This window comes from Crinia signifera, chromosome 5 (assembly GCF_055691185.1).
Source record: "Crinia signifera chromosome 5, ASM5569118v1, whole genome shotgun sequence".
In the NCBI taxonomy this organism is placed as follows: Eukaryota; Metazoa; Chordata; class Amphibia; order Anura; family Myobatrachidae; genus Crinia; species Crinia signifera.
In genome coordinates this window covers 301,741,389-301,756,949 of record NC_139221.1, presented here as the reverse complement: position 1 = coordinate 301,756,949, position 15,561 = coordinate 301,741,389, and the positions used below count along the sequence as shown (strand labels likewise).

At 45.9% G+C, this 15,561-nt stretch overlaps 1 protein-coding gene across 1 annotated transcript in view; it reads right to left on the bottom strand.

The window, feature by feature from the left end:
• Positions 1-15,561, bottom strand: part of ITGA8 (integrin subunit alpha 8) — a 188,007-nt gene that overhangs the window by 39,932 nt on the left and 132,514 nt on the right. The window contains exons 21-25 of the mRNA XM_083189390.1: positions 14,792-14,884; positions 14,167-14,243; positions 8,920-9,000; positions 1,365-1,470; positions 1,111-1,269 (exon numbers count right to left, since the gene is read on the bottom strand). Of these exons, the coding sequence (XP_083045516.1) occupies positions 1,111-1,269; positions 1,365-1,470; positions 8,920-9,000; positions 14,167-14,243; positions 14,792-14,884 (516 nt within the window). The remainder of the gene's footprint in view (positions 1-1,110; positions 1,270-1,364; positions 1,471-8,919; positions 9,001-14,166; positions 14,244-14,791; positions 14,885-15,561) is intronic.

Sequence of the window (15,561 nt, the reverse complement as noted above, 5' to 3'; positions counted from 1 at the left end):
CAGCAGCCTAACCTTCCTTCCTCCTAACCTCCCCTCCAGAAGTCTAATTTCCCGCCTAATGCCTAACACTAAACACTCCTCCAGCAGTGTAACCTTCCAAGCTTTGGCCCTCCAGCTGTTGTGAAACTACATATCCCAGCATGCCTTGCCAAAGTTTTAGCATTTCCTAATAGCAAAACTGTGGCAGGACATGATGGGACTTGTAGTTTCACAACAGCTGGAGGGCCATAGCTTGGCCATGCCTGATTTAAATGAATTCATCATGCAGAATGTAGCCGAGAAAAGCACTTCCACTTCAAACAAGCTCTACAATCAAGAAGCAATTTTTCAGATCTAGTGGGTTATTCTAAATGGTTCAGTCTGATGTGTAGTGCATGGTGCGAGCGGGCATGGTGAACTACATGTTCACCGTCCCACTCGCACCTAGCAGTGTGGGTGGGGAGCAGTGGCGGGGGGCACAGCCCATGAGAACGCCCAAAGTTTCATGGGTGTTCCCATGAAAATGCTAGGCGTTCCCAGGGAAACCGGGTGCGGGCAAAACAGATCGCAGGTGCGAAGAGGGGGGGGGGGGGGGGGGGGGGCGGCGGCACTGCGGACGGTGTTTGGTCCACACGCACCGCTACAAAATTCCAGAATACGGCTCTTCATTCGTACCAACACGCGGTATATGGGGGTATTCAATGCCGCAGCGAGCGGCCGGCGAGGGGGTTAAACAGCGAGGATTGCTGAAAACCAGCGATCCTCGCTGTTTAACCCCCGCGCCGGCCGCTCGCTCTATTCAACGTACTGGGGAAATCCTCGCCGTCACAGGACGGCGAGAATTCCCCAAAACAGCGAGACCCGCGGCTGCTGCAGAAAACTCGCAGTTTTTAGCCGCGGGTCTCGCTGCTTCTGGAGCCGCATCCGCCAATTCCCCCTCGCTCAAAAAACGGAGCGAGGGGGAATTGGCGGATGCGGAGGCTGTGTTGAATACTGTCAGGGTGAGTGGTGACAGCGAGCAAGAAGACCTGCTCGCTGTCACCACTCGCCCACAGCATTGAATACCTGCCATAGTGTATGACTTACATTGTTCAGAGCGTAAGGTAAGAACACTGTGTGTGTTGTACATACCAATATTTTCCGAGGATTGATTTTGCTGCTTGATTGGCAGATTAATGGTCCCTCAGTCTCGATGTCAAATATATACAGGAGGAACTCTTCGTTATACCGTTCTGGCCATCCCACACTCAGGTGCGTCTCGCTGACCGCACTTGGGCCTATATTGTGCAGCTTCCCACAGAAAAAGAAAAAAAAAGTTTCTCATTATTCGCGATCAAAGATTTATACGTACCCGCTCCTTATGGTCCGGAAGACTCAGGCCGTACCTCATAGATGTGTTGCACTAGCGGCCCAACTTCCTGCTCTTCTTTGGGTTCTTGTTTGCGTTCCCAGTTAGGAATGGGCAGGATGATTTGCGGAGGATGGGAAACACTGAAAAAGATACAGGAATTATTTATAGTACACCAAGCCTGTCCTAGTGTTATCCCCTTCCCAGACCAGGAGCCAGGTGCACTAAGCTTCAACAGTGATAAAATGGAGAGTGATAAACAACCAACCAATCAGCTCCTACCTGTGACATGACAGGTAGGAGCTGATTGGCTGGCTGTTTAACATTCTCCATTTGATCACTTTTGAAGCTTAGTGCATCTGGTGTCAGATGTAGCTTGTCCCCCTGCTATATTTTCTTCCTCCCACTCTTATTATCTCATTCCCTGGCTGATTCGTATTAGAAAAGTGCATCAATCCTCTCACAGATCCAACAGTGCGCAGATAAAGGAGCACAACATTCCGCAGGAGCTGCTGCAGCTCTTTTACACTGCTATCGTGGAGTCCGTTCTATGCTCCTCTATTACAATTTGGTATGGAGGGGCCAATGAATCTGACAAACGAAGCCTGCAAAGAGTTGTGAGGAGAAGATTATTGGGACGGACGGTACTGTTTACCTAGAACGGCGCCCACGATTTTGATCTTAGGCATCGCAAGGTAAAAAATCGCGTTGGCCGCATCGCATGCGGCCAAAAAAAATCGCATGCGATGCGACCGAAGCGATTACCGCAATTTTACATAGGGAACAATGTTAAATGGCCCACAGACCCCAAATAGCCACCCTGAAGTGTGAAATGGCCCCCCCCAATTGTTAACGCCACCCCACGATCAACGTCAACCTGAAGCGTGGCGAGCGGCGGCGGTACGCGTCCTCCGACCTTTTCATACCCCCACTATCCACGTCGGCGTGGAGTTGAGAATAGAAAGTGTGGCGAGCGCAGCAAACAACCGAGCCCGAAGCGTGGCGAGCGCAGCGAGCCCCGCGAGGGGACGCGGATACCTTCACAGGTATCCGCGTCCCCTCGCGGGCTTCACAGGTATCCGCGTCCCCTCGCGGGGCTCACTACGCTCGCCACGCTTCGGGCTCGGTGGCTCGCTGCGCTCGCCACACTTTCTATTCTCAACTCCACGCCGACGTGGATAGTGGGGGTATGAAAAGGTCAGAGGACGCGTACCGCCGCCGCTCGCCACGCTTCGGGTTGACGTTGATCGTGGGGTGGCGTTAACAATGGGGGGGGGGGGGCATTTCACACTTCAGGGTGGCTATTTGGGGTCTGTGGGCCATTTAACATTGTTCCCTATGTAAAATCGGGTCAATTGGGCCATTTAACATTGTTCCCTATGTAAAATTGCAGTAATCGCGTCGGTCGCATCGCATGCGATGCGACCGACGCAATATACATTTTAACATGCATTTCTATGTAAGATCGCGGGCATCGCATCGGTCGCATCGCATGCCATTATAATGGCATGCGATGTACATGCGATGCCCGCGATGGGCGCCGTTCTAAGTAAACAGTACCGGAAGGACCTCCCCCTGTAAGGGAACAATACTTAAGTAGGGTCAAGAAGCGAGCTGGGAAGATCGTGGCGGACAAACTCCACCCTGGCCATAACTTGTTTGATATTCTCCCATCAGGTAGATGCTTCAGGTCCATCCCTGCCAAGTCATCAAGAACCGCAAAAAGCTTCTTCCCGATAGCTATTCAGCTATTGAACAATGTACTCTAAGATACTGTACTGCTAATCTAACACCTGACTGCTCTTTTTAACCTTGCAAATCATAACATGTGAATTGTCATTTGTATGTGCAACTGATGCAATGTATGTATGTCCTGTTATCCCTCTTGTACCATGCTTGAAGCTGCACTGTATCCACAAAAAAGTGCTAGCATACGAGAGTATACATGGCCAATAAAGGGATTCTGATTTACGTTATTGCTAACTGTATATCTAAGTGCAACAACATTGTCTCAACAAAGTACAAAGCTACGACTAGCTGGCAGGAAGCTATATTGTAGTTACTTGTTAGGGGAGGAGATGTAGGTCTCCTTCTGCTAGTAATACTCCAATTTGAGAAGGAAACCGTATCTATTTATGTACATGATACATACATATATGCACACACTCAGGAGGTGTCTGAAAAGTTACTTTGCACTGAATGCAGTAATGTAATTATGCAGCAACTGGGCCTCCAGTGGGATGAAAATGGGGTTCACGCCCCTTCCCCTGAGACCACACCCCTTTTCCTGCAGGAACCAGTGCAACATGGCAAATGTTACTTCCAGTGCACAGTAACCTTTCAGTAACACTGTATTCCCATGTGCAGGCATTGTAAACAGAGAAACATTTAACAAACGTTCAACAAACATCAGAGAGATTCCCAGATATAGGATTAAATTAAGCTAACGATGCGAGACATCGGGGGCAGACAAGACACTTTGAGGATTCCATTACCAAGATTGCCGTCCATTTATCTGATCTCGGGAAAACCCCACTTATCTGGCAGTTTACACAACTGTAGCTGATTATCCATAATCGCTAATTTCCTCCCCATATTTCCTTGTTGAGGCTACTTCACTAACCAGAGGACCGCAATCCCGTGACGTGTATGGGATATTAGGAAGGGCCCTTACAAGAGGAAATATAAATAAATACAAATATTATTCTATATGGGTTGCGCTTATTTTTGTATGAGATTATTACATATCCAAGCACTGTACAGTAATGTCTTTACAATACAGCAGATGCGATCTAAGCCAGTGGCTTCCATTAGTTCTTGCTGAAAAGAAGTATTTTTTTATGAAGGAGTCTGAGAGGCAATGCTAGTATAAAAACAATAAGGGGACATAAAATGTAGCCAGATACCCTATTCTCTTTTTTAAGGGCTTTAATTCCACAAACATTCTCCCCTTACTCGTAACAGAAGTCTCCAGTTTTATTCTCCTCCAGAGACCCCAGAACCTGTTTCATTTTACTATAAGTGATGTCAGCACACACACTGTCTGGATTTGCTACACGTTTGAGGAGGTCAACAAAGTCCAGGTTCCTGGCTGTACGCGGAGGGAGGAAAAAAGTGCACACAGCAAATTTCGGGAGTCTGGATATACTATCAAACAGGATGTAGACTACAATTCCCCAGACCTGTGTCATCACTAACGGTAAATCTTATTACTTTGGGTTTTAAAGGATTGGAACTTTGATTACATTTTTACATGGATTCTCCCAACCCCCCCCCAAAAAAAGCTTTAACTTTAAAATTCTTCTATCATATAAGGAAAATGAATTTATTTGGGAATTCTTACCAAATGGACAGCATAAGTTATTACTTAAAATGTTTAAAAAAAGTAAAGTTTAAAAAAAAAAAAAAGGTCATCCCTGGGGGGAATCGGGTGTCTTCAAAAGCCATCAAATTGTTTGATCTGAGTTTTCTTGTGAGAAATGATAGTATATCATAGAGAGCTTAGATAGGTGATTTTGTAATGAAGAGCTTCATCATGAAGATCAGAAAACAATACAGCTATTTTTTTATGGAAATCACCAATGACAAGTAGCATCTAAGAAGATTTCAATTACTTTTACTGTCCCCTAAAGCATTGTGAAGTCCATCATGACTAAACAAAGAGAATTGGCCAAATGCATAGCCCCTTTAAAAAATCTTCAGAGTTTGGCCTGCATCTTGCACGTACTTCAAACTCTGAGGTGTTTTTTAAAGAGGCAATCACTTACAATGCAAAACCATGCCTTTTAAAAGATTGCCCCTTTAAAATACCCTCTGAGTTTAGCCTGCATGGCCGCCGGACTTAGATACTATTACATTTGTCCACTTATAGAACTGTGCATTTGTTCACCAGTCACTTTATAGAGAGGCCACTAAATAGTGCATAGGAACTCAAACAGAGGGGAAGATGTATTAAGCAGTGATAAGGGAGGAGAAGTGAGACAGAGAAGTGGCCCATGGCAACCAATCAGCACTGAAGTAACATCTTTAATTTGCATAATATAAAATTATAGAGAGCAGCTGATTGGTTGTCATGGGCCTCTTCTCCTCTGGCTCACTTCTCCTCCCTTATCCCTGCTTCATACATCTGCCCCAGAGTTAGTCACAGTAAGCCATGACTTGACCTCAGGCATTTAAAATACAGGAACTTCATGGAAAGGGGTAAAAAAAGAAGATTGTCAATAAAGAACTCACATGAAATCTAGACTACACTTTGACAGAAAGCACGTGGTAAATCCACGTGGACGTAGATTGTAGGGTAAGGTGAGGTTGACCGAAATGCTTGCCCTTATGCGTAGGTGATATAGTTGTTGAAGCCTTACACAGCGTGATATCCCGAGGGCAGTATACCCATTGTGAAACAGCAGCAAGATCATATTGCAATGTGGATGATTCTGTGCTTCAGGCTCTGACAAGCTCATCACAGCAGGGGTCAAGATATCAACAAGTTTGAGAGAAAAACCTGCATTCTGCAAGAGACCCGGGATTTGCCAAATGGATTCTGAAGTACAGGGTAATACTAAAATAATGAATTTCCTGGAGTGACCTCAGTCCAATAGGGAATTTGTGATTGAATGATTTCAAGAAAGCACTCCCCCCAAATGTCCCATCTGTTGTAAAGGCACTTAATCATCAAAACCAGACACGAATTCCAACAATGCCATCCCTTCCCCTACAGTAACTACACCTGGAGGGACCTGGCCCAGCGTAAGTAATAGCCAAGCACACTATAAAGCCTTGTACACACTGGACAAGAGTTTAAAGTATATCACATACAAGGGCCCTTCTGAGCGCTATCTTTAAAAAAAAAAAAAGTCTAATGTGTGTACTTAGGGGCCGATTCATTGCGATTTGAATTCGGCCCCAGTCCCGACGGTCGGGATTTGTGCATGCGCGTTTTGACGCACTTGCAAATCCTGGCGCCGAACGGCTTCGGCGAGTTACACGCTTGCCTGACTGTTCGCTGCGGGGTGGGGGTGGCTAAAGGAGAATGTCCAGTGTTCTATGGACATACCCATGGAAATGCTGGGAGTTCCCCTGGGAATGCAGGCGTGCAGTTGGGCTGCTCAGGGTGCGTCGGCGCCCTTCCCGTCTTCGGCGGATAGCGACAGAAATAAAAGTCATTTCAGATTGACTTCTATTTCCGATGGGGAGATAAATCATTTGATGGTCTGCGACCATCGAATGATTTTTCTCCCCTTGAGCCGCATGTGAGGGGATGGTACTGAGGTGATTTTGTTGTCGGGAGAGGGCGGGCTGGAGGGCAGGCAGCGTTTATGGGCTCCCTAGCCAGTGAATGTACCCTGCCTAGCAAGCCAACCTGAATCAGGCCCATAATGTCATTAATGATATGTGCTCCCGTGCATCATTAACGACACCCCCCCCCCCCCCCCCCACCGGTTGTACATGCACATCAATTTTGGCTAGTAGCTGCATGTGGAGCAGCTCCAGATGACGTCAATTAACCCCTTGCCCCAGCAAAACCAACCACAGTGGGAAGTGGGAAGCCCCCCCTCCCTCACCTCTGCTCCGAAATTAGTACGCCGGAGCTTCCCTGCCGCCGCTAGTGTCCCCGCTGCCTCTGTCACATTGAGCAGTGACGTCGGCGGCAGGCTGGGGGATGTTCGCGGCGGCTCGGGAGGACTCGGGTGCCTGAGCGCTCCCGAGTCCCCCCGAACATCCCCGAGCCTGCCACCGACGTCACTGCTACTAAAAGTATGGCGGCAGGCGGAAGCGGGAGCAGTGTTAGAAAAGCTCTGGCGTGTGATCGCCGGAGCACAGGTGATGAAGGGTTGGGGGGGTGATTGGGGAGGGGGGCTCTAGAGGTGCTGCACCAGTGGTGCACATCTGGACACCACTGGCGCGCACCTATTTCATATTTGTGGTATGGCCGGAAATTTTACGGGACAGCCCGCTGCGGCAGTGCAGCTGAGCCCGGAAAATTTTCGGGCATACCATTCAAGGGGTTAACAATATCGGTAATAATATTGTTCAGTGTGTACAGTATACACTATATCATTAACCCCCGGCTACTGCTGATATCTAACGATGCTGCTACGGGTCTTAGCATTTAACGGCAAATAAGAACCACTTGGCCCATCTAGTCTGCCCCATTTTTAAACATGTTACCTCAAACCATATTTGATCCTTATTTTTTTGTGAGGATATCATTATGCCTATCCCAATCATGTTTAAATTGTACTACTGTATTTGCGTCTACCACCTCTGATGGTAGGCTATTCCTCTTATCTACTACTCTTTCTGTGAAGTAATTCTTCCTCAGATTTCCCCTGAATCTTCCTCCCTCTAGTGTCAGTGCATGTCCTCGTGTTCTGCTGCTCCTCTTCCTGTGAAGAATGTCTCCCACCTGTACCTTGTTAAAACCCTCGAAGACCCTCATCTTCTAGTGTGTACGGGCAGGGCCGTCTTTTCATATGGGCTTAATGGGCACTTGCCCAGGGGCCCCAGGTGTATAAGGGCCCTACTCTGATAGCTGAGGATCCCCTTTTTCCAGGGATACCAGAATTTTGAAAATCGGCCCTGGGGAACTGGAGATATCCAACTTCAAAGCAGCAGCCCACATCTGACCTGTTAATTGCAATTCCCAGTTATATTTCTCAGGTTCTCTCTGACTTTGAGTTTTTCTGAGAGTATATTCCAAAAGCTGGGACTCTCCTCTTTCTGACGACACTAGCGGCTTGTCTCTATCATGCCCAGAACCAGAGATATCAGCCTCCCAGCAGTCGGTCCCTGCTCCAGCTCCAAACGTCTGGTGTACAGTTTTATATTTTTGTCAATGGATTGCTCTGGCTCCTGATCTCTGATCCCCAAGTTCCCAGCACCTCCTGAAAGTTGGGACTCTAGGTTTTCTACTATTGATGGCTAAGAAATCTATTTCCATAAAATGGCGATATCTGCAGTCAAACAAGCTGCCCTTCCACTCCATTATCTAAACACCCTCTACCTCCCTGGAAGTCATTTACAAGGGACCCTTCATTCAGCTCAGTGCCCCCTTCCACACGTTAGTGTTCTGCCTCCCACCACCTGTGCAGTAAAGGAGTAATTAGCAGAAGTTACTGCTCCAGGTCCTACATGTTGAATGGAAGATAGAGCACCACCTGCCACAGCTGCTGCTGATAGCACCCTCCACCCCTAATAGGGGAGAATGGGTAAGGGCCCCAGTGCATTGCTTTGCCCAGGGGCCCACACTGCTGTTAAGATGGCCCTGTGTACGGGACTTTACATACTGCAAGTTACACTGTATACCATGGACTCCAGGAAGCTTCAGGAGAATTACATTTACATACTGTACACAGATTGTTTCAGGACTTATATTCACTATGCAATTACATGGAGTTAATTACACTTCTCGGTATCTCTCTTGCAAACTGTGATTTACAGTATCATATCTTTTGTCTTTTTGATAGTTCTCATCCTAATGTTATTATAAATGTGCCGTCACATAAACACAAACTTTTTTACTAGAAATTATCCTTTTTAAAAAACATTTCATCGTACTGTATATGAGCTATGTAGAAAAGCAACGCACTTACCCTCTGATCTCTACCTGGGCCACAGCAGTTATGAGGATTTCTAGACTAACAAAGTTACTGTTGGGATTGTCCTTGTTGGAACTGGAAGACAGAAAGTGCGAAATGCGTTAGGGACATTCTACCTTCCCGAAACTCTATCCTTGTAAAGTTAAAATCACAGGGACATTCTAAATAAACCATCATTCATCATTTATCATTTCACAGTATACTCGTATAATCATTAAATAAACATTTCTACTTGTTCGACTCTCAAAGGTTTTAACGTCATTCCTAAGCAGAGGGTAAACAAACCCCCAATCCCAATCCCAGATGGCTTGGAGTCATTCAAAACTGGGGCTGGGTAGAATGAAGAAGGTTCTTTGCTCATTAGCGAGAGACTTCCAAGTGGGAAGACTCCCAACGTATCACTAAAAATCGGAGATTCCTACTGTCAACAGATCAATCTGCAGATCATGATTCTCAAACCTGTCTGAGAATCCCTTGCGGACTTGTGTTAAATATCTATGCTGAAAGCCCTAAATCGTGTAGGTCCACAATTACTGTCATCAAAGCAGGAGAAAAAAAAGCATGAAAAGGTGATGACACCGAAGACATCACTTTGATATATTACACACCGTGCCCTATAACAGCAGCACTCTATTACCCTGAACATCTTGAGATGTCATCCACACAGGAGGCCTCATAGAAGGACATCTTCTGCTCTAGTCTGTAACCGTCTGATAAATTGGCAGATAACAACCTTTATACACTTACATCTTTGTGTGCGCACTACAAATGGAAGCTGGAGAACTTTGGCACCGCTAAGGCGGGTATGGGTTGTTAAGTAGAAAGTGTCCAGGTCGGCAGTCAAAAGGTCGACACGTAAAAAAAAGCCAACATGCATTAGGTAGACAAGGTAAAAAAGGTTGACACACGCAAAAGGTTGACATGAAAAAATGTTAACATGGCAAAAGGTCAACATGAGTTTTTTTTTCTTTTTTTTTCTGTCTACATAAAGATGTAGCGCCTGTCATTCAGCCAGCTGCTAGCCCCCGGAAAGGGGGCGCGCATGCACAAGCCTCCCCGCACCCCCCCTAACCCTGCCCATCTCCCCGAAACGGGGACGGGCAGGGATTCTGCTGCACCAACCACCGAGGACGCGCATGCGTGTAAGATGCTCGAGTGTCAACATCAAATGGAGTTCCCATCCGACGGCTCTTGGTTGCGGAAGAGATCTGGTGAGAGCTGGCGCTGAAAGACAGGCGCTCCACCTGTAGGTCCACATGGACACTGTAAAGTGTGCCGCGTCCCCTCACCCTTCGGGCACAGTGCCTTGTTGTACATGGCACATTATTTTATTCTCCCCCTATGCCCTCTGGGATGGTAAAGTATGAACAAGTTGTTGTTTTTTTGTTGTTGTTTTTTAATCATGAAATAAAATCACTTCCTTTCCTTTTTCATGTGGGCAAAAAGATTCAAAATCTACTAAAATCATGGGGACCTTGGTAACAAGGGTAAGAAAAAACCTATGTTTTTGTTTTTATTTTTCCATTATGTAAAAAAAATCCCCCAAAAGTCCTTAAATAAACAAATCCGAAGAATTCTGCTTGAACGCAGCATAATCAATTCATCACTGCAATGAACAACAGATACAGCAATAAACTCATTACAGCCTTGTTATTTATAGGTCCAGCTGACTGCCAAGCTTGCAAAGCGATTTGATCATTATCCACACTTTTTAGTCAGAATGTTTCTGTTTTTTTTTGTTTTTTTCCATCCCGACATTTTTCACGAGAGTCAACAGCTCCAAAGCATTGACGGTAATTACAGTGACATATTTCTGGAGCGGGGTCCGTGTTGTGTAATAACAGCGCCGTAATCTCAGGGAATGTGGTTGTAAGGAATGCTGTAGATTGTAAAACAAACATTTTGCGAGACGTTATCGGCTCGCAGCGAAAAATAATCTGAATCGTGTTGATGAAGCCAATAAAAATATATCACTGCTATTCTGAGATAGTGTGGCTGATTTTCTGTAGGGACTCTCACTTTCTATCTGCAAGGCACTTAAATAGGTTCGCTACGTTGGGGGTCATCCCCCCACCCCATCCATTTGTCAGAACAGACCATGAAAATGGACACGCATATTCATCATGGCATAACGTACTTAGGGATCTATGTACTAAGCCTTGGAGACGATAAAATCAACCAATACAGATGTAGCCCCTCTCAACTATCTTCCTAAAGTCGTGGCTCACCATGGCTAGCCATTCTATCCTATTGTTCTCAGCAACAATACAGTACATAGAACAATACAGTAGGGGATTAGCAGAGTAATCCTATTACTCACTTAATCCTATTGAAGGGCTAGATGAAGAGGGCTCAATCTGTACTTGAAGATGCTTACATGATCTGCTGGGCCAAGGGGGGCTGAGACTACAGATGGATGAGGACATATCTTTATGTATAGCACAATGAAATTACCATAGGGGTAAGGAAAGCCTAATTATATAGGCCCATGATTTAGGGCCTGATTCATGTTTATCAGGAAACCAAAAAAAAGCAAGTAACTTTGGGGCCAATTCAGACCACTTCGTTTGGGTCCCAATGTGGCCCCTTCCCCTATGTTCAGGTTTGAGCAATGTACGGAAGCGAACGTCTTTGGGGAGTTTTACGCGTGCCGAGTGGTTCGGTCTGGATAGGGAGGTCCGGGGGAGGGCAGGGGCGGAGCCAACATTTGCAATGACATTCCCAGCATTTTTATGGGGACAACCATAAAACAATGGGTGTTCGCTGGGCGCGTCATTGCAAACGTTGGGAGGCTGCAAAGGGATGTGTTCACGACGACAGGGGGAAGACAGTCGTTTTGTTGGCCGACATTTACCTGTTCCCTAGGCTATGAACGTATTACACAAAGCTCCATTGCCCTGGAATAATGGACTATTTTCGGGCAGGAAGGAATCAGAAAGACAGGTCCCCCTCCCCTTTCACCTCTCCCCTCCAGTAAGGACTCATCTGACACCTGTGGGAGTAGAGATCAACCTCATAAATCTCCCACCCCTGACAGGAGGAGAAGTTCGCAGGAGAATAATTGCTCTCCCCGACCATGTGCTAAAAATCTGCTTTTCTGACCCCACTGCCAATATAAAGGTGGGCCCACAGTGTCAGGCTAATAATCTGCACATTTTCTGGAGGGAGATGGATGGTTCTTTCCTCAATGAAAAAAAACCATGGCTCGTGTAATGACGTATTACTTCAAGGCTGCTGCGATAATAATCCGTTTGTGTCACCACTTCCTTCCTAATCACACTGCCACAAGATTTCCCTTTAGGTTATCTAGATATTTGTGAAACTTTCTGGAAAGACGCATCCGCTTGGAACAATTGGGTTTAAAGGCCACGTGTTTTCTTAGAGTGAAAAGCAATGGCATTTTTGTTAGTAAAACTGTGTTTTTATTACTTCATGTCTTAACTAGTATTTAGGAGACCTCTCTAGCCTTCCCCATGTCATTAATGCAAAAAGTAGTATATCATGCTTTCTGAGAACAATGTTGATGCCTTGCAAGTAGTGGTAGTGGGTATGGCGGAACTAGGAACTATTATTTTACTAGGTTTAAAAATTAATGTCACAAACACTTGTAGGTATAAAACAGTGACACGGATACCTCACAGGCGGGACAAGAACCTGCCCCAGAACACAACAGGCAGCGGACAGCACCCAGTATGTCCTTTCTCCGGTATGTATCTGCAGTCAGGGAGATACCACCTGTCAGTATATCTGGGAGAGCCCACACAACCTCAGTACACAGCATCCAATACCAGCTAGCATTTGACAATCCCAACCCTGCTCCACTCACACACACACTCCGCTGCTCCACACACACCAGCTGTCATCTGACACCTCCCTCCCTCTGCTCCACACACACCAGCACCCCAGCCGGCATCTGACACCCCCGTTCCTCACACACCAGCTGGCATCCTACAGCCCCGCTCTCACTCCACACAGAACCAGCTGGCATCCGACACCTCCCTCCCCCTGCTCCACACACACCAGCTGTCATCTGACACTTCCCTCCACTGCTCCACACTCTCCAGCCGGCATCTAACACCCCCGTTCCACACACACCAGCTGGCATCCAACACCCCAGCCGGCTCCACACACACACCAGCTGGCATCTAACAACCCCTCCCTAGCTCCACACACACATCATCTGGCATTCGACACCCTCCACCCACACCCGCCGGCATCCAACATCTCCCTCCCCCTGCTCCATGCACACCAGCTGGCATCCGACACCCGACCCCCTGCTCCATGCACACCAGCTGGCATCTGACACCCCCACCCCCTGCTCCACACACACCAGCTGGCATCTGATACTCTCACCCTGCTCCATGCACACCAGTTGGCATCTGACACTCCCACCTCCTGCTCCACAGACACCAGCTGGCATCTGACACTCCCACCCCCTGCTCCACACAAACCAGCTGGCATCTGACACTCCCACCTCCTGCTCCACACACACCAGCTGGCATCTGACACTCCCACCCCCTGCTCCACACAAACCAGCTGGCATCTGACACTCCCACCCCCTGCTCCACACACACCAGCTGGCATCTGACACTCCCACCCCCTGCTCCACACACATACACATCAGCTGGCATCCAACACACCAGCGAAAACCTATGGGGGCACAATTCCCTAACAGTGCAGTATTTAGTGTGGGGCAGGGGCTCACAAGTGGTAGCAATAAGATGAGCAGCTCTGGGCAATGGGATGAGCCTCAATCATTGGGTCACATGCTATACAGAAATAAGTATAAAATAAGAGGAATGCATAAAAATCAGAATCTTGAAAGTGCATAGAAAGCAGGTACAGTAGTTCACCACACCGACTGGTACATGCTTCACCACTGGCTATGCTTCAATACAGCCTTGTTGGATTAACATTCACACATTGCTAAAAATAGGAGAAGCGGCCATTTTGTGTTTGCGTTCTGAAGTAACATAACAAAGAAATCTACCAGGGTCATCATTCAGCCTCCGACATGAAACATTAACAATGATGTGGCACCTAGAACTAGAGACATCACCAAGGCATGACCTATATATGTGCTTATACCTTATTCCTTAATCAATAGGCTGCATTTTTTTGCAAACTTTAGTTCAGCCCACAAAATGGCTGCCACAACTGCGTGTAGGCGCTACAGAATGCAAGTACTTTGCACCAAAAATACTGTGGAAATTCACACTGATTCATTAGGATTGGACTTACCTCTTCACAGAAAGATCAAATTTGATGCTGTTTACATTTTCTAACCTCTGGCAGACAAATCGTAGACCGAGCGAGAGCTAAAACAGACCAGAAACCTGTAAGGTCAGGATTTTTACAGGGTAAGTAGCATAACTGGATGTCCTCTGTAGTCAGATATATCATGGTGTTAAAAATACTATAAACCTCAGTGTAGTGAGTGCTTAATAAACTAGATGGTTACTGTAAAATAATGTGTATATAACCGTATATCTGAAAAAAGTACATTCTATATCACCAAATAAAGAATTTTGCATCAACACAGTGGGGGTGGCCATTTTGTGGGTAGATATTGAGGTCGGAAGTACACTATGAAATAGTGGCATCACTAAAGCATGAAGCACTGCTCACATACCCATGTGAAAAGGACCACCACCGCTCCCACAAAGTGGGTGGGGTTGGGTCATCATGACGCACATAAGCTAAACAAGTCACAGAAGTATATGTGGCCTTTATTACTTAATTTGCCACCATACTCATCAATTTCCTTTTCAGCCCACAAAATGGCTGCCCCCACCATGTAAGCAACAAGGCGCACATTTTCTTTCTCATTATTTATAACCCACAAATCACTTGTGATTTTACTTACATTAGTTCCGGCAACCATGGGATTTCCAAGGTCACACACAACCATCCGAGAGTCATTTTCCATTTTATATTCACAATTAAGTTGTCGCAGATCCTACAATAAAAAAACACAAAGTAAGACCGATTTTCCTACTTTCTGAGATCTACGCATTTGTAAAGATTAAGTACTTGTGATAACATATTATCCCACCTTTAACATATCCCTATTAAAAAATGAGGTTCTATCTAAAAATGATGGCTAAATTGTAATTGGTTGCTATTATTTCCAGCATATTTTTTTCCAAAACTCCAGTTTTCAGATACGCCAGCCATATGTACAATTGCAATGGCAGCCATCTTTGATACATGTCATTCCCAGAAGTTTACAACAACACAAACAGGCAGAACAATATCTGACAATATGAATTCATGCTTTTCTCGCGGGAGTGTCTCCACATCCCTTCACAATAAATAAATAATAAATAAATAAAAATATTTATTCATTGACTAAACAATGCGTCTGTGTTTGATCCTCCTGTACAAAATGGCCGACCGTAACTTCCTGTAGCATTCATGTGGGGGCAATTCTATTTACAGCATATAAACATATGGACTATTTTCTTTAATATATTTCCACTTAACTATTTTTAGATGCTGGTACAAGACTGTTATTTAAAAAAAAAAATGAATAAAAACATATGATAGGTGCGGATCACTTCACACACCCCAAATATATCCTCTCTATAAACCATAATATCCTATGTTTCCCTAGCTCACCGGACATAGCGGACT